The sequence below is a fragment of the Euphorbia lathyris genome, chromosome 2 (assembly GCF_963576675.1).
Source record: "Euphorbia lathyris chromosome 2, ddEupLath1.1, whole genome shotgun sequence".
NCBI classification, from domain to species: Eukaryota; Viridiplantae; Streptophyta; class Magnoliopsida; order Malpighiales; family Euphorbiaceae; genus Euphorbia; species Euphorbia lathyris.
The window spans coordinates 141,637,075-141,662,705 of NC_088911.1; the positions used below are offsets into that span (position 1 = coordinate 141,637,075).

The following is a 25,631-nucleotide window of genomic DNA, read 5'->3' on the forward strand; positions in this document are numbered from 1 at the left end:
CCATCGATTCTGGAACCATCTGGAACCATCGATTCTCTCTTTGTCTTCCTTATCGATTTACCCAACTCTTTCCCTCATCTCTCTCTCTCTCTCTCCACTCCCATCCTTTATCAGTTCGAATTACAACCATTGTTTGCCTTGCTTGGACGGAAGAAGCTGAACCGGCAACCTGAGATTGTTCGTCATTTTAGGTGAGTCAACTTTCTTAAAATTGAATGGTGTTGCGTTAATTTTTAATGGCTTCAGGAGTTTTCTCCTCAATTTGATAAATCTGCCAGCAAATGTAGATCTATTGAAAATTTCAGTTTGAGTGATGAACTGAAATTTAGGACAAACTTGTATATGACTTTGCTTTATTGTGTTTTTCTCTGCTTTGTTCAGCGGAATTTCCCAAATGCTACGGACAATAAGGGATATTTTGTCTTCTCGAACAACTTTTAGCTTTTTCTACAAGGTTTTTTACACTTCACTGATTAGTTAGCCCTATTTTGGTTATAAACTGTGAGTTCTTACTGTTTCTGTATCAGAACTTAGTTTACTGTTGGTTAGTGTTTAGTTATGTTGATTGAAGCATTGGTTGAATAGAATTTATATATCTTATAATTGTAGTTTGATGTTGATGATTAATACTATGATTTCTGTTTGCAGCAAGAAGATATTAGGAATTAACCGTGATTTCTGTTTGCTAACCTAACTTCCGGTGAATGGTGAAGTGGAGATCCCAATTTCTGGGAAATCCAAGGCTATTTAAGGTAAGTGGAGACCCCAATTTCTGGGAATGCCTTTGGTTTATTTTGGTTCATATTTACTTTAGCTGTTTAATATAAAACTAGTTGTTTAATTGGAATTCTGAGAGATACTTTTCATCTAGGATTTGAATTATACTTGTCCACTTAGATATAGACATTAGGATCCTAAACAAGTTTTACATATTGGAGATCAAAGGTCTGGAATTGTACAACAACAACAACAACAAAGCCTTAGTCCCGAAATGATTCGGGGTCGGCTAACATGAACCATCATATAAAACCGTGAAAATCAAGTCGTGTCAGCGACACAGATTCGCTCCCTCCACTCTGTCCTATCCACTACCATATTTTCCTCAATTCTCAATAAACTCATATCACTCTCGATCACCCTCCTCCAAGTTTGCTTAGGTCTTCCCCTACCCCTCACCACTACATCCCTTTGCCACTCTTCGGTTCTCCTAACCGGCGCATCAAGCGCTCTACGTCTCACATGGCCAAACCACCTTAGTCGGTTTTCTCTCATTTTATTCTCAATAGATGTGACCCCTACTTTTGTCCTAATTATTTCATTACGCACCCGGTCCTTTCTCGTGTGACCACACATCCATCTCAACATACGCATCTCCGCCACCGACATCTTATGGATTTGGCAGTGTTTCACTGCCCAACACTCCGTACCATATAACAATGCTGGTCTAATTGCCGTCCGGTAGAATTTTCCCTTCAATCTATTAGGCATGCCGGGATCACAAAGGAAACCCGTAGCACTCTTCCACTTCGACCAACCAGCTTTAATCCTATGAGCAACATCTCCATCTACTTCTCCATCCGTTTGGATAATAGATCCTAAATACCGGAAGCAATCCGAGGCCTGAACAACTCTCCCATCAAAGGTCTGGAATTGTAACAAAGAAAAAATTATTTTGCTAATTGTAGGGAAGAAAAAATTAGTACATTGAACACCCAAATGCTTATGGTTTTTGGTAATTGTAGGCACTCGAATTGGTGCTGTTTGACAATTTAACTAATTTTAACCCAAAATTAGTGTAGTAATTCAACTAGATTCCAAGCTATGTTAGCAGATATGAGTTCATTGTTTCAACTGTATTTTGTTACTTGAATTTGTGTTAAAATGATGCATATATATGTTTTTGATCCATGCTTTACTCAATACATACAAGTTCATGACCTTATACATAAACTTGTGCCAATAACATAGATTATCTTTGTTGATTGTTGTTAATGAGAAAAGTTGGTATGAGATTTGGATTTAGCAGTTATTTCATTTCATTCTGATATTGAATATGCAAAAACAGGACATAATCCCTATGTTTTGGATTTAACAGTTATTTCATTTCAATATGATATTGAATATGCAAAACCAGGACATAATCCCTATGTTTTTCCCTCCCATGTTTATTTGATCATGATCATGTTTTCGTGTTTCCAAAACCTTTATAACGATTCTATTAAAGCCAATAATTCATTGAATCAGTTGTTTTTGAGCATGTATTCAGCGGTCCTATGGACTTGATTAGCAGTAACTGCAATGCCAATAACCTCTGTTTTTTTTTTTAAATTTTCTATACCCTAGCCGATTTATAACGAGTTCCATTTTTTTAATTATCTAGGAGCCGAGCTTTGGCCTCATGCTTGGCTTCTCAGCTAAATTGATTAGTTCGAGTTCAACATTCTGTTTGTTTGTGTGTGCTTTTTGCGAGCTTGTTAATTGTCATAAACTTGGCTCGTGAGCTTCATGAACATTATTATTGAGTTTGTTTATAAACTTGATTATTGTCTTCTCATGAGCTTTCGAGTTGAGTTTCGCTGCTGCGTTTAAGCTTCGCTCGTTTATTATTCAAGTCGAACATGATATGAGCGGCTCGGCTCATTTACAACTATTAGTTCAAACATTGGTGATAGGGGACTAAACAATGCATTATCAAAATACTAAGACATAACAGTGTGATAGGGGACTAATAATTCTATTGATATGGTATATGACATCCTTTTTATAGTTTAAAGATACATCCGTTTTCGTCATTAATGTGTTCAAACAACTTAAACCAAACAAAGAATGACAAGGCAGAGTTTTTGTCACATTCTTTTTTCAATCAAATACTTTGATTTTCCCATACAAATACAATGAAATAATTTCCTGGTGCAGAAAAATGATTCTTTTTGCAGTCTTCTATTTGTATGTACTACGAATTTGGTTTCTATACTCTATAGTTTTCTACTACTCAATTTGAATTTGATTTAATTTGGCATATACTTTTACTAGTTCTATAATTTCTTTCCTTTTCAATTTTAATATAGAGAGGTTTGAAATGAATGCACCTCAATCTATTGAAGATAGCGACTAATGAACCATTCAACACTCTTTGGCATGGAAGGTATAGGAAAAAAAAAAGGTATGGTATTTATAACTCTTAAATAAAGCCGAAGTGGGTTTTGCGATTGTATTTTGCGATTGTATTTGCTCATTGCTTCTATTTTTCATATCCAATCCTGTTTTTTTTTCGTTTGTTTGGTTAGAGTTCAAGAGAATGGTTTTATTTGTATAGTTTGTTTGCTTTTGAGTTTTGGTAATCAAGTTTTGTTTATTACAATGGAAGATTCTACATATGTTTTATATTTTGATCCACCTATGGACACTTCACATCGAACCAAATTCTAGGGGCGAAGAATGAGAGTGAAGGGGCAGCAACTCCCAGCTTGGTGTAATACATGAATCATTTCTATGATTCTAACCGCTATTAGATTTAGGGGGTCCATCTTAGAGAAGAAATAAAGAAAAAATTGAAAATTACATACAAAGTTACTAAATTTGATCTACATTGATTATTTGAAGAAATCAAAGTATGTGATGATTAAGTCAATAAATTTATGAAAACGTTATAAAAATAAAAATGTACAAAACAGAAAGTTAATTTGTTTTAAAAACTTAAAATCACGAATTAGATTTTTATTTTATAAGTTTTGAATTTTTTTTATATAGATTTAGACAAATGATATTGTATACCCACTTTAAAAAAAGTTCAGCAAATGGATTACCCTAATCAAGTTAAGGGATCTAATCAAGTTTTTTAGGTAAGCTAAGGAAAGTGATGTATTAGACTATCTTTAGTGGGCAATATTTTGATGTTACTTCTTGGCAAGAGAAAAGAAAAAGTCCATCTCACATGGAAAGTATTTATTTTTCATACTATAATTAGACAAAGGTTGAGTCTACCACTACTTAGATATAAAATTGAAAATTTCACAATTCGCCTACGCACCACATCATCTTTGCACTGAACCAATATTTTGATTACATAGCATACATTTTAAGATGAGAGTTTATAAATTAGTATCTATAATTTATTTTTTGGGGTCTAGGGTTTAATTAATTATATTTTAGGATCTCAAGATTTAATAAGGGATAAGGTACCAAAATAGACCTATGATTTTTAGAAAAGTATCAATTTAAGCTCCACGTATAAAATAGTACCAATATAGGTTTAACCTTTAAAAAAAAAAGTATCTATTTAGGCCTCTATAACGAAACAAGACACGACGTTGATATTACTCTCTTAAGTTTTGTCAATTGTACGTGGAGTGAGAAATCAAAACTTAACGGACTAATAGGAATGACGTGTCCAATCCGTTCTTGATGCCTAAATTGGTACCTGTTTTAAACGTTAAGTCTATATTGGTGCTAATTTTTACGTGGAGCCTAAATTGATACTTCCTCAAAAACCATAAGCCTATTTTGGTATCTTATCCCTATAAATAATGAAATAAAAATATATATAACTAATTATTAAAAATTGTAAAACTTAAAGTTTTTTATTATTAAAAAATCCGATCCATAAAAGTTTTTTATTATTAAAAAGAAAAGTATATATAAAAATATCTAAATTTTATTGAAAAAAAATGTGAACAATCTTTACATATACATATTGAAAAATAAAATAAATTAAGTTAAATCAATTCTTGTCATAAATATTATTTTGCAAATGGTCAATGTCCAACCATGATCTCACAAATCGACAAAATTGATACTTTTTCAAGTGTGGACAAAGTCCAACCCTGGGCACCATCCTAAATTGAGGACTCTTCTTATGCAGCATTCTAGTGGTTAGTGAGTGTTTTGAAAGTTTAAAAAATTGTAGAATGGTCCCTTCAAAGAACCATTGCAGATGCTTTTAGACATTATAAATAGATAACTCAGGATCATTCTATCTTCATCTTCTTACCAAAGTTTCCTTTATCTTTATCTTCTTACAAAGTGTCTTTTTGTTTTCTTTCTTAATAGCTTTGCTAAAACAATGGAAAATATCATTATACACATCAGAACTCAGGTTTATTTTTTCTCCTTTTAAGTGTTTTATTTCTATTTTTTTCATTTGAGGTTTCTTTCATGTTTGCTATGTTTATTGTGTGTTATTGTTTTATTTGGCTGTTTGTTCAAACTTCATGTCAATCTCTACAGCATTAACAATGGTGAACACAAAAATTATAGAGGTTAGAAGTTAATAATTGTGAAAAAAGTGTTTGAATGGAATTGCTATTGTTGTACCTGTTTCAGGAATGGATAGAATTCTCTTAATAGATCCAAATTGGCAGGATAAGAAAGATCTGTATCTTGTGAATAACGTAAATGGAAAATAATTTGAAGAAAGAAAGAATAGTTAAATAAAGCTTTGAAGAAAGAATAGTTGAGAAACTCAGATTAGGAGGTAGGTGGGTAAGAGCTTTTATCTTCATAATAGAACTGGAACTGGGGTATGGCTTGGCTGTGAACACAAATAAGATTTCTTTTTTGTTTTTATAAATTTTATGAACTGGAACTGGGGTATGGTTTGGCTGTGAACACCGACAAGATTTATTTATTTTTGTTTTTATAAATTTAGTAACAAGTATAATCTTCTGCTTGTTTCTGTTTCTAGCTTCTAAATATATTAGGGTTAAGGTGCAAAATTACCCCTAACTAACGTATTTGGGTCAGGAGCAATTTTACCCCTAACGTCTAAAATGATGCAATTTTACCTCTAACGTTGGAAGCCAAGAGCAATTTTACCCAAACGTTAATAAATTAGGTCAATTTGAGAAATGATTCATCAAACTGTCTTCTCGGTAATGAATCTTGTTATCTACACTTCATACATATGTCATTTTATCAGTAACAAATCATAAACATTCGTTGGGATGTGAAAAAAAATAAAAAAATATACTGTCTTTTTGTACGGATTAGACAAAAAAAATTCAAAAAATCCACCGAATTTATAAATATTAATCTCAAATTCTATTATTAAATTATAAAATACATAAAATCCTTTTTTTAGGACGAATTATTATGCAATTGGTGCAGAATAATGAACAAAAATATATGTATTTTATAATAGTGTCTGAAATTGATCCAATTTATCAACGTTAAGGGTAAAATTGCTCTTGGCTTTCAGCGTTAGGGATAAAATTGCACTATTTTAGACGTTAAGGGTAAAATTGCTCCTGACTTAAAATGTTAGGGGTATTTTTGCACCTTAACCCAATATATTATAAAACATATTTCTTCCCAAAAAAAATAAATAGAGCATATTTTTTGTTTTACAAATCAAATTTTGATTGAAGACATATTTTATATTTAATTTATACATAAATACCAAGAGATTCCTATGCTGGCCCACATGTTTCTTTTTCAAGCCCAGCATGTTATTAGACTTGGGAGACTTCTAAATTTATCTCTCTAATTATTGGAAGGTCTCTAATAATTTTATAAAATTGCAGACCAATTGCTCTACTATGTTTGAATTTATTACTAACTGAAATCTGATCATAATTTTGTTTTTGTTTTGTTAGGACGGAAACATAATCACTTATGTTCTGGCAAAAGATAGTCCACTAATTAATTTAGTAAAACAATACTGCTCTAGGATGGACACCAGTTATAAAACATCCGTGTTTTTGATTGGTGGGCAGAGATTTGACTTGAAAAAAACTTGTAAAACTCTTTTATGATCTTTTTCTCTTTATTTTACTTCTTTTTCTCTTCTTTCTATAATTTATTGTTGCTTTTGAAATTTTTGATTGTGTAGCTCAATCCGAGTAGTGATACCCTGATTGACCACCTAGAGATCTGTTTTCTGTTTCAATGTGATAAAAAATGCCACTTGAAATCCGTTTTTATGAATCATTCAAGTTGGAGAAGTATATGAAACTGGAAATATGTTTTTCTAAATCATTGAAGTTAGAGAAGTAGTTTCATTTCCACATTCAAATCGATAATGTTTTTAGCAAATTCTCTTTGATGAGTTGGTTAAAATCTTATTTTCCATTGTAGGTAGCTCTTCTTCGGAGAAGAGGTAGTTGTTCTTCTGCTGACTATCTATCCATTTTCCTAGTTAATTTATCTGTTTAAATTTAACAACTTTGTTGTAGACTTAGGCTTAATACATCATTTGCCTCCTGAACTTGTCCAAAAAACTTGATTGGCCCCCTGAACTTTTAAATTGTCTGATAGCCCTTTGAACTTGTACAAAATATTTAGTTAGTCCCATAAACTTGCGTAAAATGTAATCAATTGATCACTTGGTCGTAAGAAAAGTAAGTTTTAATACTACCTATGTTATCCATTTTCCCATTTTCCTATCTATGTTATCAATTCTCCTTTTTTATAGTGTGTGTTTCTTTTTTTTTTTTTTTAATAATACTCAAATACATAATTGAATTTACAACTTCAATTTTACTTAATAGATTTTTGAAACCTTCTAATGTCGGTGTTTAAATCTTGAGTAGTAATAAAAGTAATTTGAGTAGTAATGATAATTAAATCTTGTCTTTTCTAGAAAAACAAATTAAGATGAGTATAAATTTAATTGTTAAAATTGCCTAGAAGCATATCAATTCTGAAAGTGATAATTCCTTTTGTTTATAAATTCCATTATTCAATTATAATATATAAGTTTATCTATATAAATACTAAGATAAACATGCAATTTAATTGCATTAAAACTCTTAGAATAAAAATAATCAATTTATTCAACTTAATACTTTTGTTGATCTCTCGTTGGAAGATGCAGAGAATGGTGGGGTTACTGTATCCGATGAAGATCTCGGTGTTAATCATCTTGATCTCTGTTGGTCCTTTATTGGAATGATTGTCCAAACTAGATGGAAACCTCAACATAGGGGTGCTCGTTGGCATGTCAATAATGCAGGTGTTAGAGGTTGTGGCGGTAGTTCTCTAATGGTGGTGGACGGCTCGGGTTCGACCGAGATAGTCCATGTAATTGATAATCATGATGGTAGTAACTGTTCAATTAAAAGAGAGATTGATAATTATGATGGAAGTAACTACTCAATTAAAAGCGTAACTGGTAATTATAATGGTAGTAACTACTCAACTAAAAGCGGAATTGATAGTTCTAATGGCAGTAACTGCTCAATTGAAAGCATAACAAGGGCAACAATAAATAGGATAGTTACTATTATTAATGGGGAGTCATTTAAAGAAGGGAATCAAGTGGCAGTTTTGAAAATGAAAAAAGTAGCTATCTCTCATCCAAAATGAAGGATGGAGTATTGCAATAACATGTTGGCTATTCCTATATTTGCTAAAAAAGAGACGAAGTCTTCAATCTAGGATCCGGAGCATTATGGGAAATATAGGATAAAGAGTGGGTATAGTATGAGCCTAAATCCGAGTACACACCATCCAACTAGTTTTTGGAAAAGATTTTGGGAGTTAAAGGTGTCGAGCAAGATGCGAAATCTCATGTAGTAGGCTTGCAAAGGTTGTGTTCTTCGCAACTCATCTGGAAATTTTATGGCAACAAGATAGTACCATCTCTTGTCATGTGGACCATTTACTTGTTGATGGTCTTAGCATGAGGGAAGTCCTTAGTTGGATAAAAAATCGTGACCTCAACGATGTCATTATCGAAACAGACTCATAACTCCTAATAAATGTTTTACATTGTTAAGATCTGTCTGTTTCTAGTTTTGGTGTGATTGTATCTGATTGTAAATCCATATTATTGGATCTTGAGAATAGTAATGTATTTTTTATCAAGCGGTCTACAATCAATGTTGTCGATGTGTTAGCCAAAGCTACTTGTTTTATGTCAGATTGGTTTGCGAACAATGTTAAAAAAGAAATTGGCAAATAGCAAATGCCAGTTATGTGGTGTATTTTTCAACCTTCTTCCAGGCAACTATCAAGTTAGAGATGAAGAAGCAATGCATATAAAGGAAGTGCTTTGTTGGTTAAAAAAAAGTTTGGGAAGATGTGAGATTGAATCAGATGTTGCTGCGTTAGTTAATCTTAGGGAATGATCTTTTAGGCATACTTATGGTTTTATATTAAAAGAGTGTAAATCTCTTTTAAGTTCTTTAAATGATGTTAGTGTCAATTTCGTTATTCGTTCTGCGAATAGTGTAACCCATGAGCTTGCTCAGACTGCCTACTCTATGCTAGGACTGATGGAAAGATCCTTAAAACCTCCTGATTTTATTTGTTCTATATTCTATTCTGAATCTGACATCGGGTCTAATTTTGTGTTCGAGTCGTGTCATTTTCGAATTCATGTTGAAAAGAGTAAACCCAAACCAAACTCAAAAACTTTCATGTCACAATCGTATTAACCTGTTCACGTTCGTGTCGATTTTGTGTTATATTTCAGGTTACTTATAATTTTATTATACAATAACTTTTAAAAATATAAAAAGATATGGTATTTTTTTTAAATACCTTATATCATTTTTCATATTAGTATGTTAACCATCAAAAAATCCGCTAATATCATATTAAGGAGTCATTTATTGTGTTTATAACAATTTAGGAGGTTAGAATTATATTTACAAGTAAATATTATAATTTTATTATCTTTATTAATAAAATGACATATAAAAATACAAGAGAATATAACAATTTTAAATATTCGTGTCGTTTTTGGATTAGCATATCAACCCTAACCCAATTCAAAAACTTACGTGTCATTTTTATGTCAACCCAAAAATGACACATTACATAAGCTAAACCCAAACACTAAAATTGTGTTTCGATTCCGTATCGTGTAATGTGTAATCAGAACGTGTATAATTTTACCACGTCTACTCATCTTCAACCAAGAGACTATGTTGCACGTGAACTCATGTTCACTAGCGTTCCTATATTATGTGTCCGCTTTCATTTCCGTTATTATTTCCTAACTAAATTTTCTAAAAAATAGCATCTGATGATGTCTATTCTGTGCAACATAGCTCTCAACTATTATCTTATTCAAAGCATAATAACCAAGAGACTATCACGTTGCGCGTGAACTCTTCACGAGCATTCTTGCAGTGTCTGCTTCCATTTCAATTGCATTCTCACGTTAAGTGCCTGCTTCCATTTCAATTGTTGTTTCCTAACTAAATTTTCAACGAAATAACACTTCCTAATGTCCATTTCAATGCAATATAGCTCGCTACTATATCTCCTTTTAAGCATAATAACCAAGAGACAACCATGTTTTACGTGAATTCTTCTTTACTAGCATTTCCATGTAGGGGCGTTCATTGGTCAGTTCGGTCTGAAAAACCGAACCGAAATAACAAAAAACCGAATAACTTTAAAAATGAAAACCGAACATAATTTAATAATAATAAATAACCAAACCAAATTGAATAGTTCGATCGGTTCGGTTCGGTTAATCGGTCAAAACAAAACAAGAAACTTGGACTAATGTAATATAATATATAGTGTAGGACAATTATCTAAATTTGGTAGATGAAGGGTTTGTGCTTTTTAATAGATTATTGTTGTTATTAATATATGTAATTTAATTTGTGTAGTAAACGAAACAAAAGAAAATGAAGAGTTTTTTGGTAGCAGGAAGAAATATGAAGAGTTAATGTTGATTTTGGAAACTACTCCAATGCAATATATTGTTGTTTTGTGTTTTTTTGTGCCTTTTATGGGCTCTTTTTGCTCTTTGTAGTCATTTCTATCCCTTTGTGGATTTTGTATTTACTTTAGTCTGTAATCATGTGAGATTTTATTCCTTACATTTTGCTTGTTGTACTTCTTTATGTTTTATCTAATGAAATTACAAGCATTTCTCAAAAAAAAAAATATGTAATTTAAATTTTATTGTTAAATCTACGACTAACTTATACTGTAATAAGGGTGATGGGGACTTTTTTTGGTTTGTGGTGGGATGCCAACATAGCTGGGATGTTCGTTCTTATCCTTCCTCACTAACCAATTTTAAAAAAAAGAAGATTATTTTAAAAAAAAAAAACTTATAACTAGGAACAATCTAACTAATAATTAATAAATTTAATTTCTAACTAAATTTAGTTTAGTTCGGTCGGTTCAATTAATTTGATAATTTTGATTTAAAAACCAAACCGACCGAATTTACCGAATTATTATAAAAAATAAAACCGAAACCAAACCTAATAGAACAAAAAACCAAACCGAAAAACCGAAATGCTTCGATTCGATCAATTATTTTGGCTCGGTTTGATTTTTGCACACCCCCATTTCCATGTTATGTTATCCACTTCTGTTTTCGTTTTTATTATTATTCACATAGCTCTCTACTACATTATCATTTAAAGCATAACAACCAAGAGACTATCACGTTGAACTTCTTCACTAGCGTTTCTACATCGGGTGTCCACTTCCATTTCGATTATTGTTTCCTACCTAGATTTTTCAAAAAAATTAATTCTAAGAAATAACATTTCCCGGTCTGTGCAACATACTCTCTAGTACTATCTCAAAGCACAAAATACTGTAGCCGACGACTATATTACTATTCTGTAACCTACCATTCACTAACAGAACAATTAGAATCCTAGTTATAATAGTATCACACACACAAGGACCAATTAGGGGAAAAACACAAACACAAACACAATCGATCAAACGATAAGAGGCTTGTGTTCATCAAATGATAAGAACTCCATACGAGCTCTCCTCATGATTTAATACAATAACACCATAAGCATAAAGATATCTCCTCGAAGAGGAAGATGAAGAGGAAGAAAAATATAGCAGTTATCCACATATCATAGCTATGTTCAGGTCTTAATATATTTGATGTACAATCTGCTGTCCACATCCCAAGCAGATCCACCATCTTATTTTTAGACTACGAGGGCAATGTTACTTCCACATAGAATCCAGCTGCTCCATAATGCAAACCAGCATCATCACCATATAAAAAGCTCACTTTATCACAGAGATAGAGATAGATAGATCATCGTCTCCTTCAACCCGGACAACAACAACAAAAAAAATCAATGACTGGGACTTCAAGTAGAGAAATGTAAAGCACAATGACAAGTAAGTTCAGGGATTAAACCTTAATCAGAACAGCCACGGAATTTTCAAGTATCGAGCAACCGCAATGTAACACACCGCGAGCGCTGTTGCGGCTGGTGCACGCGATTTTTTGTCCCCATAGTCCTGCACCAGCAGTGCGATAGAGTTGGCTGATTGCTATTCAGACTCATAGACTTCTTCATCGGAAAGCTCATCAAAATCTCTCATATCAAGCTGATAGCGGAGAATACCACCAATACCACCAAACCCACGGCAAAACTGAGATCCTTCTTGTGATTTGTTTGTAACAAACTCAAGAGTGCAACCGAATTTCTTGTATTCATTAGCAAACCACTCAAGCAGTGGCATCTTTTCCTGAACTTCGAATTCAGCAGAAGTGGTGGGATCCCTGAAGTTACTCTGATTAGCCTCTTGTTCCTTATTGAAATGTTTTATGATTACCTCACCAGTAGTGCTGTTTTTCAACATATACCTACTAATATCCAAATTTTCCCATACTATCAGAGTCTCAACAGCACCCATCTCTAAACCTTTCAGAGTGTCATCCACACCGAAGACATATTTTCCAGTGTCCTGGCTAATTTCCTCGAAGTACTTGCCTATCAATCGTTTTTCCTGTATAAACTTCACATTGGATAAAATTTCAGAGGACAGCTCAATTGCCTGATTAAAACCGTTCTCTCCTCCATATGAAACATCAACCACATTCAGAATTTTAGCTTGAAGTCTAGGATCAAACATATCAGACTGACTAAGTTCAGTCTTGAAATCAGCAGATCCAGCAAGAATCAGTCCAGACACATTAGGCTGGCTGGTGGCAGGATTGATATAAAACTGTGTGGCAAGTTCTGCTGTCTTCCTCACATAGTTATGACGCTTTTCCATTCGAAGACGAGCAAATCGAAGCGCTGATTGCCCTCCTCTTCCATGCTTCTTTGGCAAGTCGACAGTAAATTTATGCAAAACCTCTCGAGTATTACCACTCAGTGTTCCAAAAAGGGTTCCATTACCATCCATTACAATAAAGCCAAACTTGTCATCAGATTCTAATAGCTCATTTAGAGCTTCTGTATGAAATTTGTTATCACACAGGTAGAGAGATGCATTTATGGGCCTAAAAGGCTCAAAATCAATTGTTACCTTCTTCTCCTTCCCATCGTCAGTTACAATTGTTCCAGTGTAAAGGACAAGCCCATTGGGAGGAACCTTGTTGTAAAGTTTGAGCCTTTGCTGAGCAGATGTAATTGCACCTAAGACAGACTGCCGATTAACCCTGCTCTTAATGTTAGAAGCAGTTCCGAATTCGTCTCCAAGCATTTTTGTGACTCGAGATATCTGATCACGAGGAGGCATGATAAGAGAAATCATGCTTGTCCCATTGCCTCGAGCGGCTTCGAGAGCTTTGATAAGCTTTTTGATCTTCCATATCTCAATGTTTTTATCAGTCTCATGACCATCTGACATTTTGCAGCTACTTAACAGAAGTAAACAAATTGCCTGTAAAGATAGCATACCAGATCATAATCAATAAATCTTAATATCATAGGCATTACACATTCTGTTTGGAGGGCGAGAAACTTAAAAGTAAACTGAGAATTGGACAATCACTGAAATGGAGGATGAATAAAATTATTCACTTATTAAGTGAAACAACTCAGAACATCCCTGCTAAGCAAGAAAAATAAGAAACATAAAAGCCCAATGGAATAAATTATTCACTTAAACATAATGATAAAGCAGTTTGCTTACTCCTACTCACTGATGTATAATTCAAACATTATGATAGCATTACTCAAAAACATAAAAGAACAGATGTCGGAACACGTAATAGACAGCATTAAGACATCTACGAAGTTAGCATATTCTAAATGATGTAAATACCATAGATCAAACTTTCTCCATTCCACTTGGAGCCTTTAACAATCATTGTTTCTAGGATTTCAAAATAAAGATTTCAGTGCTATCTTTCACCATGCTTGTGTGAACTTCAGAGAAGTTTGACAAGAACTGACTGGTCAATGATCTGGCTAGGAAGGAAAAAAAATAGCTTCCTGCACCTGTATGTATTAACCAAGACATTTCCCTTGGATGTTCTTCCAAATGTCCAGAACTCAAAATTTTGTCCACAAAAGAATACAGGCAATAATCAATTCCAATAAAAAGCAGAAGCCGTGAAGCAGGTTGAATTGCATACATGCACATAGCTCTAAAACGAACACCAATAAAATCTCTCTCCATAAATTCATATAAGATAAAATTAGTTATCCACGTTATTTTCAACACAAATAAGATGAGAAATACAAGGTAGTAATATTAGCAAAGAAAAAGAATTCCAACAAAATAATGTAAGCCTTAAATTGACAACAATTCATATCTATCTCAATCTCATTTGATGTCTTATAAATCATATATCGTTTAAATATTGGTCTAGCTAACTACAAATCAAGAAACATTAATATCAGGGCCAAATTTTCATAAAAAATCCAAAAAAAAACAAAGCACAAACCTAAACATGAGAGATGAGTAAAATAATAAAAAATAAATAAACAGGGATAATGTCATATATGACAATATAAATATTTTTTTCATAACAATAAATAACAAAATCATAATTTAGGCCTGTTATGAGCCAAGCTCAACCATGCCTGACTCCAAAAACCGCAAACTCCAGTCCAGCATATGTTAATAGCAGATTGAGAGGACAGGTAAATTCCAAGCCTAACCCAACCCACCTAACTAACATAGTTGTATCTCAATAGAATAAATAAATAAATCTCCACTAACTAGCAATGAAGTAAATCAAAATTTGAAAGTTTTCCGCGTTTTCTTCAAGAACCAAAATAAAAATCAGTTGTTTCAATGGTACAGTTAAAAGTTGACATATCTGTAACATATAACTAACATCAGGAAATTAAAAATTGTTTACTCCCATGACAAATATGTTTCAATGAAAAATTCCTCAAACTTGAAAAATTGGGAGTAAAAAATACTAATAAAACATCTATTGAAATACTACAACACAAATTCATGATCACAACTCGATCAAATAACAAATACGCGTGAAAAAGAGTAGCTACTGATTATGAAATAGATAAACCCTCAGAAGTTAAAATTTAATCATAAACCACCGCAAAGATCTTAAAGAAAATACGTCGATTATATGAAAACCCTAAGTCAATCAAATCGAATCATAATAAGAGACAAGAACTGGAAGAAAATTGAACAAAATTTCCAGGTTTAAGGAATTCTTTTTTTATTATTATCTAAAACCACTAGCTACACGGCATCGGTACAAACAGTCGAAGATCTGCAGTTAATCAGATAAGAAATCAAGTTTGATAGTGAACATAGAAATGAACAAATCTGTAATTTATCAGATTCCAAATCAAGTTTGATGATGGACATTAAAATGAACACATCTGTAACAAATCAGATTCGAAATCTAGTTCGATAGTAGACACCAGAAAATCAAAATCTAATCAAATTCCGCAACTAATGTTATTAGTTCCTTCCTTTTTCACTAGGAACAATTGTGCAAAAAAGAAAAAGAAAAAGGAAAAAAACAAACCTCAGAGAGTTGGGGAGGCGGTCTAATGGCAAGGAGAATCGGAAGAGGAAAGAACCCTCAAGCTGGAAACGATATTGATAATCGCCTTCTAGCTAAGCAAGAAGCGGTTGCAAATGCAAACCACGCATATATATATGCCCTAAGCAAAGCAAGCGAATACTAGTCCCCAATTTTGATTGCTCTTCATAATTCGGATTCAAGTTCCGGATGCAACCCAGTTATAATTGGGCCGTAAGCCCAAGTACTCTGATGCAACCCAGTTATAATTGGGCCGTAAGCCCAAGTACTCTAAAGCCCATTAATACATCCAGGCCCTTAACGAAACAAGCAGATAAATAGTCGGGAATCTTACAGAAATTCATCTTATAAAAACTATTTACAACTATGTTAAGTCATAATTTAAATTATATCAAACTAGTAAAATCAATATTTTTAATATACTTTAAGGATTAAAATTTATAAATTAAAAGTTTAGAATATATTTTCTAAAATTTATGATTTATTAATTAAAATCTAGAATTTTTAAATTATGGTATAAAAGTAATAATTTATAATATATTTATAATAATAATTTGAGGTTAGAAAACTGACCTTAAATTCAGCTTATGCGCAACTAATATATGCTTATAATAATAATTAATTAAAAATAATATTAAACTATAAATATCAACAATAAAAATATAATAAATTAAAATTTGGGAAAGTTATACAAAAATTCATCTTTTAAAAACTATTTACAATTTACAATTATGTCAAGCCATAATTTTTGGATTATGTCAAACTAGTAAAATCAGTATTTTTAATATATTTTACAGATTAGAATTTATAAATTAGAAATCTAAAATATATTTTTTAAAGTTTATAATTTATAAATTTGAGTCTAGAATTTTTAAATTATGGTGTAAAATCATAATATATAGAGAATAATGACATATTAAGAATTAAGTTTGGTGATATGGCTTAGTTATAATTTTATACTTAATTATAATATTCATGTATTTGACCCTTAAAATTTTAATTAATTAAACAAGGCCCCCCTCTACCGAAGTCTGTATGCATATCCAAATCCAACTAATATGCGGGCTAAGCTCCCAATGCGCATATAAACGAGTCTAATTGTTGTTCATAATTTGGATGCAACCCAGTTATATAATGGGTTTTTTACATAAATATCATAATTAACTACAAAATTACAACTAAATCATATTATAAAATTTAATTCTCAATACATCATTTTTTCTATTTATACCAAATAAAATATGGTTTTACATCTAATTTAAAAAGTTTAAATTTCAAACTCTTGATAATATATTCTAGATCCCTAATTCATAAACGTTAATTTTTAAAAATAATAATTTTATTAGTTTGACATAATTTAAAATTATGATTTGACACAATTGTAAATAGTTTTTCAAAAGTAAATTTCTATGTAAATTTAGAGGTGGCAATTTCTTATACGAAAACACGATTACAGAGCCAACCCGACTGACACGACACGATTAACATGAAAATCATTTTTCTAGCATTTATAACATATAAAACATAAATATGAGATAACACGATTTTGACACGAAACACGATAATTGTCACATCTATGTAAATTTCCCTTATAATTTGGCGGAAAGCCCAATTACTCTGAAGCCCATTAATACATCCGTGCCCTCAACGAAACGAGCAACTATATAATCTGTTACTGGTCGTCGCGACCGCGAACAAGAAACTTTGGAAAGTGAAAAGCATCTGCGTCATCTGTGTGAGCAGCGACTGAGAAAAGAATGGCATGGCAAGGGCAACTTTCTAAGAATCTTAAGGAGCTTAGGATTCTGCTTTGCCAATCTTCGCCTGCAAGTTCATCCGCTAGGTAATTCTTTTTTCTTCTTATTCGATTATATATTCTTACTAATTGCTCCCAACTTTCTGCGAATCTGTTCACTTTTTCTTTCCTTTTGTTCTGATTATTGTTCTTCTCACTGATAGAGCATTCGTGGGGAATAATTACAAGAACCTGAAGTCTTTGAATCCTAAACTCCCAATCCTAATACGCGAGTGCAATGGAACCGAACCCCAGTTATGGGCTAGATATGGTGCGTCGTTCCTCTAATACTAATTGTCACAATTTTTGGTTCCATTTCTCCTATTTCAAATGGTGTTTGATGCTCCCCAATTTAGTGATACTTCCTTATGAATTGACAGTCAATAGTTAATGGTTCAAATTTGTCCTTAATTTTGACTTTTTTGAGTGAAAAGTCAGGATCCTTTTGTTGTTGGAGTTTTAACATTCTTGTGCCGAAAAGAAAATTAGATTTGTACAAATTTGTTTGACAGAGTGTCTTAACATATTTATATGAAGATATGTGGGGGGAGAATTAGGTATTGGAGAAAAGATAATCAAATTCCATCTTTCATTTGATTTACCAATTTATTGGTTTGGATTCAAATTTCATGTAAATATAAATTTCATTTGTACAAATATATATTGTTTTGCTTTTGAAATATGATTGTCTTGTCTGCTTTAATTGGAGATGGCCACCCTGTGTTGCACCGAAACAGAAACGGACACAGGGAAATGTGATTTTTAAGAAAATTCAGCATGGAAAGGGTAACAGTTTCGTGTAACATAGTGGCCACCTATTTTGCTGCATTAGCAAATGACTAGGAATAGGTTTTTGTGCCGTCTCTACTTAAAAATCTTTCTAACAAGTAATTCAGAATCCAAACAACCTCTTTCACAATCACTGCTGCCTTTTTGGCTCAACAATAACATGGGCTGGTTAGCTCAGTGGCTTAGGAAGCTCCCATCTTTTTCTAGTAAATACTCACCTAGTAAAGTGCAGTTCAATTTTACTTGCATAAGTGCATCTGTAGTAGCATCTGTATTCTGGTGAATGTCTCTGAACTTCTTTGAAATGCTTTGCTCAAGCATCTAATCTGCAAATGGGAGCACATAAATCTAGTTAATAAAATTTCATATGAATATTGCTTAGCAGAATGGGATGAAGTGCTTCCGCTGCAATTGTTAATGAAAATTAAGTAAGTTTTAATCTAATTGATTATTAATATTAAAGTAAAGTTAATGAATTTAATGTTAATATTTAATTTATCTCAAAGTTAATTAATTTAAACATTGATTTAATTTTAGCAATCTATTCAATACATTTAAATAATTAAGGACTAAGTCTAAGACATTCTGAATCTAGTTGAGTATTCTTTCTAGGGTGCTACCTAGTTGGTGTTGCTCCATTTCAGTTCATATTGAGCTGTTGTGTTGTTATAATGGATCCTCAAATTTATCCTGCCCTAGTTTCAGATATGTCTAGTCAGTTGCTTTTGCCTTGCAGAATTTAGACACTATAATAAGCCAACAATATTTTATAATTGTCTAATGACACGCTTTGTGCCTATTTCAAAGCAAGATATAACTAGAACACACTCATATTACTAGTGCATTTGTGTGGAATTTAAATCCACTTCCATTTGGGAGGATATTGTGATGGAAAAAGCTTTTTTCAATACGGTAGCTTGACCTCTTCTGTGTCAACATTTATCTCTACATATGGTATTAATATTGCGAACATACTTTAGACAAGGATAAAATTTTATACTATGACCCTTCTCACAAACACCACCCCCCTCCTTCCCAAAAAGAAAAGGAAAAGGAGAAAAGACAATGCAGCTTTAAAAATATTCTGTATAGGTTAGCAAATGCAGTATTAAGTAGTATTACTGATGGAAAAATGTTGTTCTTTTCCTCCCAGCTATCACATTAATAGCTGGTGTATCTGTTATTTTTTTTGCTTTGTAAACGGTCGTGAAGATGGAAGGTTGTTTGTGTTAGAATCATAGTTGTTTGAGATTCGACTTGTGAATCGAAATCCTTTGTGAATTGCGACTCGTGAATAGAATCAAATCGTAAGATTCAGTTCAATTCATACTATTACAAAAAATAAAATATTTGCCGTGTTGAACTTAAAATATTATCAAATACTGTATTAGTCTACAAATGCAATTTTAATGTCAAAAAAGAAATCATATCAACCAAGAACTTAAATTCAAATCTAATTCAATTGCAATCCTAATAAAACTAATTCACAAATCAGACTTTGTTTAATAACTTAGTAGAGATGGAGAGCTTGAGTTTCTGACTCTGTTTTCTTGCCTTGTTGTCAACTTGATAATGAAACTAGTTTGAGTTGATAACTTAACAAGTAATAATCGGATTAGAGGAGAGTGAGTTTAGAAGTTAGTGTTGTTGAAGTTTTTGATGAATGGTGATGAAGATAATTTGCTTCTGATCGTACAAAACAAGGTGCCAAAGACGTTTTGTGAATGGGATGAGATGGGACTTGCGTATTGATTTGAAATTGGAAAGTCATATATGATACTGTATTTTAATTTGTTAAGGATTAATTGTAATTAGCTTTATTTCTTATTTTTTAAATTTCTGATTGGTTCTTTTCCATTAATTTATTTCCTTCATTAGAGACTTCTAGATTTCGTGAACCACAATTTGAAATCTGCAGTAGTTATTATCACGATTTTTTTAGCATATTTCCTGAATCGGTAGAATCGGCCAATTCATCACTGATTCCAACGATTCACATCCGATTCTGTTAAAATTTAGATATGCCCTATAGATTCGTCTCAAAATAGAGCTGATTCGTATGATTTGAATCACGAATGTAAGATTCTGTTATCATTTAGATTTGCCTTTTAGATTCATCTCGAAATAGAGCTGATTCGTATGATTTGAATCTCTAATCGTGTGATTCTGTTATCATTTAGATTCGGCTCGAAATAGAGCTGAATCGAATTGAATCGTGATTTGTAAGATTTTGATAACAGTAGTTAGAATAGCTCTTTATACGTGTTTAAACTTTGATAGGTAGCAGAAATGAAGCTTGAAGAACCTTGCAAAATGAAAGGGAAGTTAGTAACCAGTGCCAGTAGTGGCACTGGTTATAGGACCGATTGGAAGTGCGTCGTGAGTAACCAGCACAGGTTTTGACACCAATCACATCTGCCAACAATAGATTGATTTCTGTAGAATAACCGAACAGATGCTGGTAGTAGAACCAGTTATGAACTGATTCATGTCTGTTCATGGAGCTTCGTGTCCTTTGATGTTCAAACTCAAATTTAGACGGATAAAACTTGTTTTGACAGACACAAAGCATCGACTGACTGTCAGTTGAGGGCTTTTAATGTTTATGCAAGAATGTATATATAGATTAGAAGACGGAAAGAATTCTTCTTCTTCTTCGTTTCGTTTCTTATTTTCTGATGGAATGAAACATTGAATATGCAGATATGGGTGTTGAGAGGGGCATTCGATTGGAAGGTATGAGTGAGGCACAAATCTCTAAGGCTCTTCAAGACCTTGGGAAAATGGGGGCAGGGCTTAAAGCTTAAAGCTTGATGTCTCTGCTGTTTTGTTTAACTTAATAAGTTCAGGAAAATTTATACAGCGGGCCGGGATCAATACTGATCCCGCTTGCTCATAGATGTCACGACAGTTCAAAATCATTTGAGTGGAGGGGCCAGTATAACTTCTCTTAAGTCGAGACTCTGGGACGTTGTTCCGAACACAATGTAATCTATTATGTGAGTTGGATACTGTTACTCTTGTCTTGTATGTTTTTCATTTTGAGTGACTACCTTTGCTTTTCCAAGTGTCTTAAATTTGATTGTAATATTTTTGGAGGTAGAGATTTGATCTTAACGTATGAATAGTACAATTTACTTCTAATGTTTTCGAGCAAGATCATTTTTATTTTTATTTAATTGAAAATTTGAACAAACTGGTCTGACAGTTATTTAACTGTTATGATCGGACCTTCCAAACAATTTTGTTGCTAAAATAAAGCAATTTTGTACATTTTTTTTTTGTTGGTTATTTGAACTATATTAGTAACACAATAAATATTTTGGACATTTGATAGTTTGTGATTAACTTATAGGGATAAAGGCTAAGTTTGGTCTAATGTTTTTGAAGAAATACATATTTGATCCTAACATACGAAAATAGTACAAATTTGCTGCTAATGTTGATTAATTTTACCTCTATCTAATAGAGAATTTGAACAAACCGTTTTGAAAGTTATTTGATTGTCATATCGGACTTTTCAAATAAGTTTATTGATAAATTAAAGCAGTTTCGTACATTTTTAGTTGGTTTCTGAAACTATATTAGTAACAAATTAGGGTAAATTATATCAAATGTATCTGAATTATACTCCAATTCACACTTTAGGTACATTTTGTCTTAAAAATATACCTCAAGTATGGATGACTGGACAATTTAATAGTTTTAACAGACAGCAAGCAGTCAACTCGAATTTGACTGTTTATTTGACCATTTTTAATTAAAAATCTCTCTTATTGTCTCTCTCTTCAGATAAAAAAAACCCCAAAACTCCACGCACTTCCTGCTTCCTCTGTTTCTTCTCTTCCTCACAAAGCCCACTCATTTTTATACCATGCTCCTCTAATTTCTCCAAACTTTCCCCCTAAATTCCCATAATCCCCCTTCATTTTGATTTTAATTTTAATAATGGAGGAAGAATCTCAGAGGGTATTAGTGAATCATTTGCAGAAGGAGCAAGAAAGAGAACGATTATCGCATACATGACAGGAAGAGACCACAATCTATGATTCTTGGAGAGAGAGAAAAGCATCTCGCTAGACACCACAGAAACTACCAGCTTTATCAATAGCGAGCTAAAAATGCCCACTTCGACCCATGTACCACTCTCGTTGCCATCGTCTCCACCAAAATTGACGAATTCCCTATTTCGGTATCGACAGCGAGCTGTTTGAGATTTTCTTTGATTTAATTTAGGATTGGAAATTTCGGCTTATAAATTGGCTCAATTACCCAGCAGAGTGCCTCTAAATCATGGCAAACATCTGGCTCTGGCTAGATCACTAAATGTTCATGTTAATATTCCAAGTAATCAGAGAATTTTTGTAGATTTAATCATTAAAGGAAATGAAATTGCAGTTCCAGTTGTAAGCTTTTCCTTTTGTTTTACACTCCATTATCTAAGTAAATACCATTGTTGTTCATGGACAATGTTCAAGTTTACACAGTGCGACTCTGGTTTTAGGAGGAATTGAATTTTATTTTATTTTATCGAGAGTGCCATGATACAAGAGTTTGATTGTGCTATAAACAAGGAAAGGAAATTATGAGGTTTAATGGAAAGTGATTTTTTTTGAAGTTTTAGAGAGAGAAAGGAAATGGGGGAGAGAGAGACAAAGGAAAAAAAGAAAAAGGAAGAAGAAGAATGGGTGCTCCTGTTCCTTCAATGGAAATGAGAATGAGGAGAGAGACTAAGATTGGAAGAGAGAGAAAATTTAAGATAAAATTTAATTAAAATTTGAATTAAAAATGATCAAAACTCACGTTGATTGGGCAATAACGTATTAAATTGTCCGGTCATCGTTACTTCAGGTATATTTTTGAGACAAAATGTAATCTAGGTACCAAAGTGTGAATTGAGGTATAAATCAGGTACCATTAGTGTAATTTACTCTAACAAATTAAACCGTTTAGACACTTTGATAAAAAAAAAATGTTTAACTTATAGGGATAAGGGTCATGTTTAACCTTAATGTTTTTGGGGAAGTGCATGTTGACCTAAACATACGAAATGATATAAATTACCCATAATGTTTCAAAGTAAGAACAATCTTACCTCTATCTAATAAAGAATTTGAACAAAGTGTTTGAAAGTTGTTTGACTATCATATCAGACCTTCAAATTGCAAACAAGTTTATCGATAAACTGAAAGAATTTTGTATATTTTTTGTAATTATATTAGTAAAACACTAAGCACTGTAGACATTTGATAAAAAAAAATTGTGTTATATGTTTACTTTATGAAAAACAAAGTAACCATAGAAGATACTGTTATATATGTGTAGTAAAATATAAAGAGAAACGAATTAAATCCTATAAAACATATCATTCCACTTACGCTATATCAATTTCTTAATATTTATTTTTAGATAAATCCTCATGAGGAATACAACCAATATTAATTTTACATTGCAAATTCTCAAAACACTGGAAATACAAACTCTCAAATCCAATCGTAAATACTTATAATTCTCAAAGTTTTCCAATCCAACCTATTTCACGTAATTTTTAATATGATCTTCATGTCATATTCTCCGGGCATAATTATTAATATTGATTAAAATTAGAACAAAAAAATAATATTATGCTTTTAATTTTTTTAATCCAATTGAATAAAATGTCCTCTTGCAGTATAGCTGGTCTCGGGACAAGTTATCAACCTTAGTAATCAATGTCATATTTTTTTTAGCTCTAATGTTTCTTGTGTAGTCAAGAATGATATTAAAGCTATATTGCAGATTCAGTCTAATCTTGATACAGGGAGGCACTTATGTCTTCCTTCTCTTATTGAAAGATCTAAAAAGGCGATATTTAGCTTTTTGACTGACAGCTGCATAAACGGTTTAGTTCTTGAAGTTTCAAGTTTTTATCTTTTGCTGGGAAGGAAGTCTTATTGAAATTTGTGGCTCATGTTTTACCATCGTTTTGTATAAGCACCTTTTTATTGCCGAAAAGCTTGTGTGACGAGCTTCAACGTATGATGAACTCCTTTGGTGGGGTTTGAAGGATAACGGGCAGAAGAATATACATTGGTTTGACTAGTCTAAGTTATGTGTTTGGAAGGATAAGGGGGTCTCGGGTATTGGGAGTTGCATGAGTATGACTTGCCCTTCTCGAGAAGCAAGGTTGGAAGTTTAATATCAACCAACCACATTCTTTGGTTAGTAGGATTTTTAAAGCAAAATATTATCCGCACAATACTTTCCTATCTTTTGAACTAGGTAATAATCCTATCTATGTTTGGAGGAGTATGTGGGGCTCTCCTGATATTCTTTCTAAAGGCCTTCACTGGCAAGTTAGAAATGGCTACAGTATTTGCATGGGGTTAGATCCTTGGATTCCAAGAGAGGATGGGTTTGTGTCAAATTCTATTCTTGGTCACGAGCTCGATATTTCTAAGGTGAATGAGTTATTTATTCCTAGCACACGGGTTTGGGATAAGGGCAAAGTTCCAGCCCTTTTTCTGTCCAATGAAGTTGAGCGTATTTGTAATATCCGAGTCTCAATGCATACAGGTAAAGATAGACTGATATGACACTTTATGAATGATGGAATTTATTCGTCGAAATCTAGTTACCGAGTTCTTGAAACCATGTGTTGCAATCGCCCTTCGGATATTGGTTGGAAACAGCTATGGGACATCTAGCTTCTCCCTAAAATTAAAAGCTTTCTCTAGCACTTATGTTCTAAATCGATCCATACTAGATGGCGCTAGATGCTCGTCACATTTCTGTCCTAACAAATTGTCTGTTTTGTGCCCAGGAAGTTGAACATGGCTGACATTTATGCGTTGGCTGCCAATTTACATGTCAATGATATGCGGAATTGAACATAGAACCGCTTAATCCTAACGTGGAATTTTTTTGGGAGATTGGGTGCTTCAACATTGCAAGACAGGAAATGATGATTCCCTTCGATCAATTGCTGATGTTTTGTGGTCGATTTGGACAGAACGAAATGACTTAATTTGGCACAATAATGCTTATTCACCGGCTGCTGCTATTTCTTGGTCGATTCGGTACATTGAGGGATAGAGAAATGCACAACACAAACGGGGTACAGACATGAGTTCATCATTTTCAACTGCTGCTCGTAGTTTAGTTCACTATGATAAGCGATTGGTTGGGTTTTGAAGTGTAATATTGACGGTGCTCGGTACTGTAGTGGATTAGGTGTTGTTATCTGTAAATCTGACAGGTCTATATTAGCCATCCGGAATGAGTTGTTAGCAAGTACTTTTGACCCTAAGGTGATTGAGGCTTTGACTTTGCGATATAGCCTGGTATGGTTACAGTCTCTTAATCTCTCTAATGTCTTGGTCAAAATGGATGTGGAAGGGATTGTGGATAGCT

The 25,631-nt window shown here is 32.8% G+C and overlaps 2 protein-coding genes and 1 long non-coding RNA gene across 3 annotated transcripts; 2 read left to right on the forward strand and 1 right to left on the reverse strand.

The window, feature by feature from the left end:
• On the forward strand, window positions 1-6,927 carry LOC136220176 (uncharacterized). Its single transcript, XR_010684413.1, has 6 exons — window positions 1-191; window positions 382-454; window positions 649-752; window positions 3,069-3,163; window positions 5,050-5,095; window positions 6,594-6,927. It is a non-coding gene; the product is annotated as an uncharacterized lncRNA (long non-coding RNA).
• A 4,720-nt stretch (window positions 6,928-11,647) lies between these two features.
• On the reverse strand, window positions 11,648-15,791 carry LOC136220177 (eukaryotic peptide chain release factor subunit 1-3-like). Its single transcript, XM_066007927.1, has 3 exons — window positions 15,638-15,791; window positions 12,089-13,566; window positions 11,648-11,993 (listed from the first exon to the last, which is right to left on the reverse strand). Exon 2 carries the CDS (start codon window positions 13,531-13,533, stop codon window positions 12,226-12,228), a length of 1,308 nt encoding a protein of 435 aa, XP_065863999.1. The 5' UTR covers window positions 13,534-13,566; window positions 15,638-15,791; the 3' UTR covers window positions 11,648-11,993; window positions 12,089-12,225.
• Window positions 15,792-17,338: 1,547 nt separating this feature from the next.
• LOC136220178 (NADH dehydrogenase [ubiquinone] 1 alpha subcomplex subunit 2-like) lies at window positions 17,339-21,389 on the forward strand. The gene is made up of 3 exons (XM_066007928.1): window positions 17,339-17,498; window positions 17,615-17,721; window positions 20,943-21,389. Exons 1-3 carry the CDS (start codon window positions 17,413-17,415, stop codon window positions 21,044-21,046), a joined length of 297 nt encoding a protein of 98 aa, XP_065864000.1. The 5' UTR covers window positions 17,339-17,412; the 3' UTR covers window positions 21,047-21,389.
• Window positions 21,390-25,631: the final 4,242 nt, after the last annotated feature.

Coding starts and splice junctions, on each gene's coding strand:
- LOC136220177 (XM_066007927.1), bottom strand. CDS start 13,533: ATGTCAGATGGTCATGAGACTGATAAAAACATTGAGATATGGAAGATC.
- LOC136220178 (XM_066007928.1), top strand. CDS start 17,413: ATGGCATGGCAAGGGCAACTTTCTAAGAATCTTAAGGAGCTTAGGATT. Junction 17,499..17,614: donor CCTGCAAGTTCATCCGCTAG/GTAATTCTTTTT, acceptor TCTCACTGATAG/AGCATTCGTGGGGAATAATT. Junction 17,722..20,942: donor CCAGTTATGGGCTAGATATG/GTGCGTCGTTCC, acceptor TTGAATATGCAG/ATATGGGTGTTGAGAGGGGC.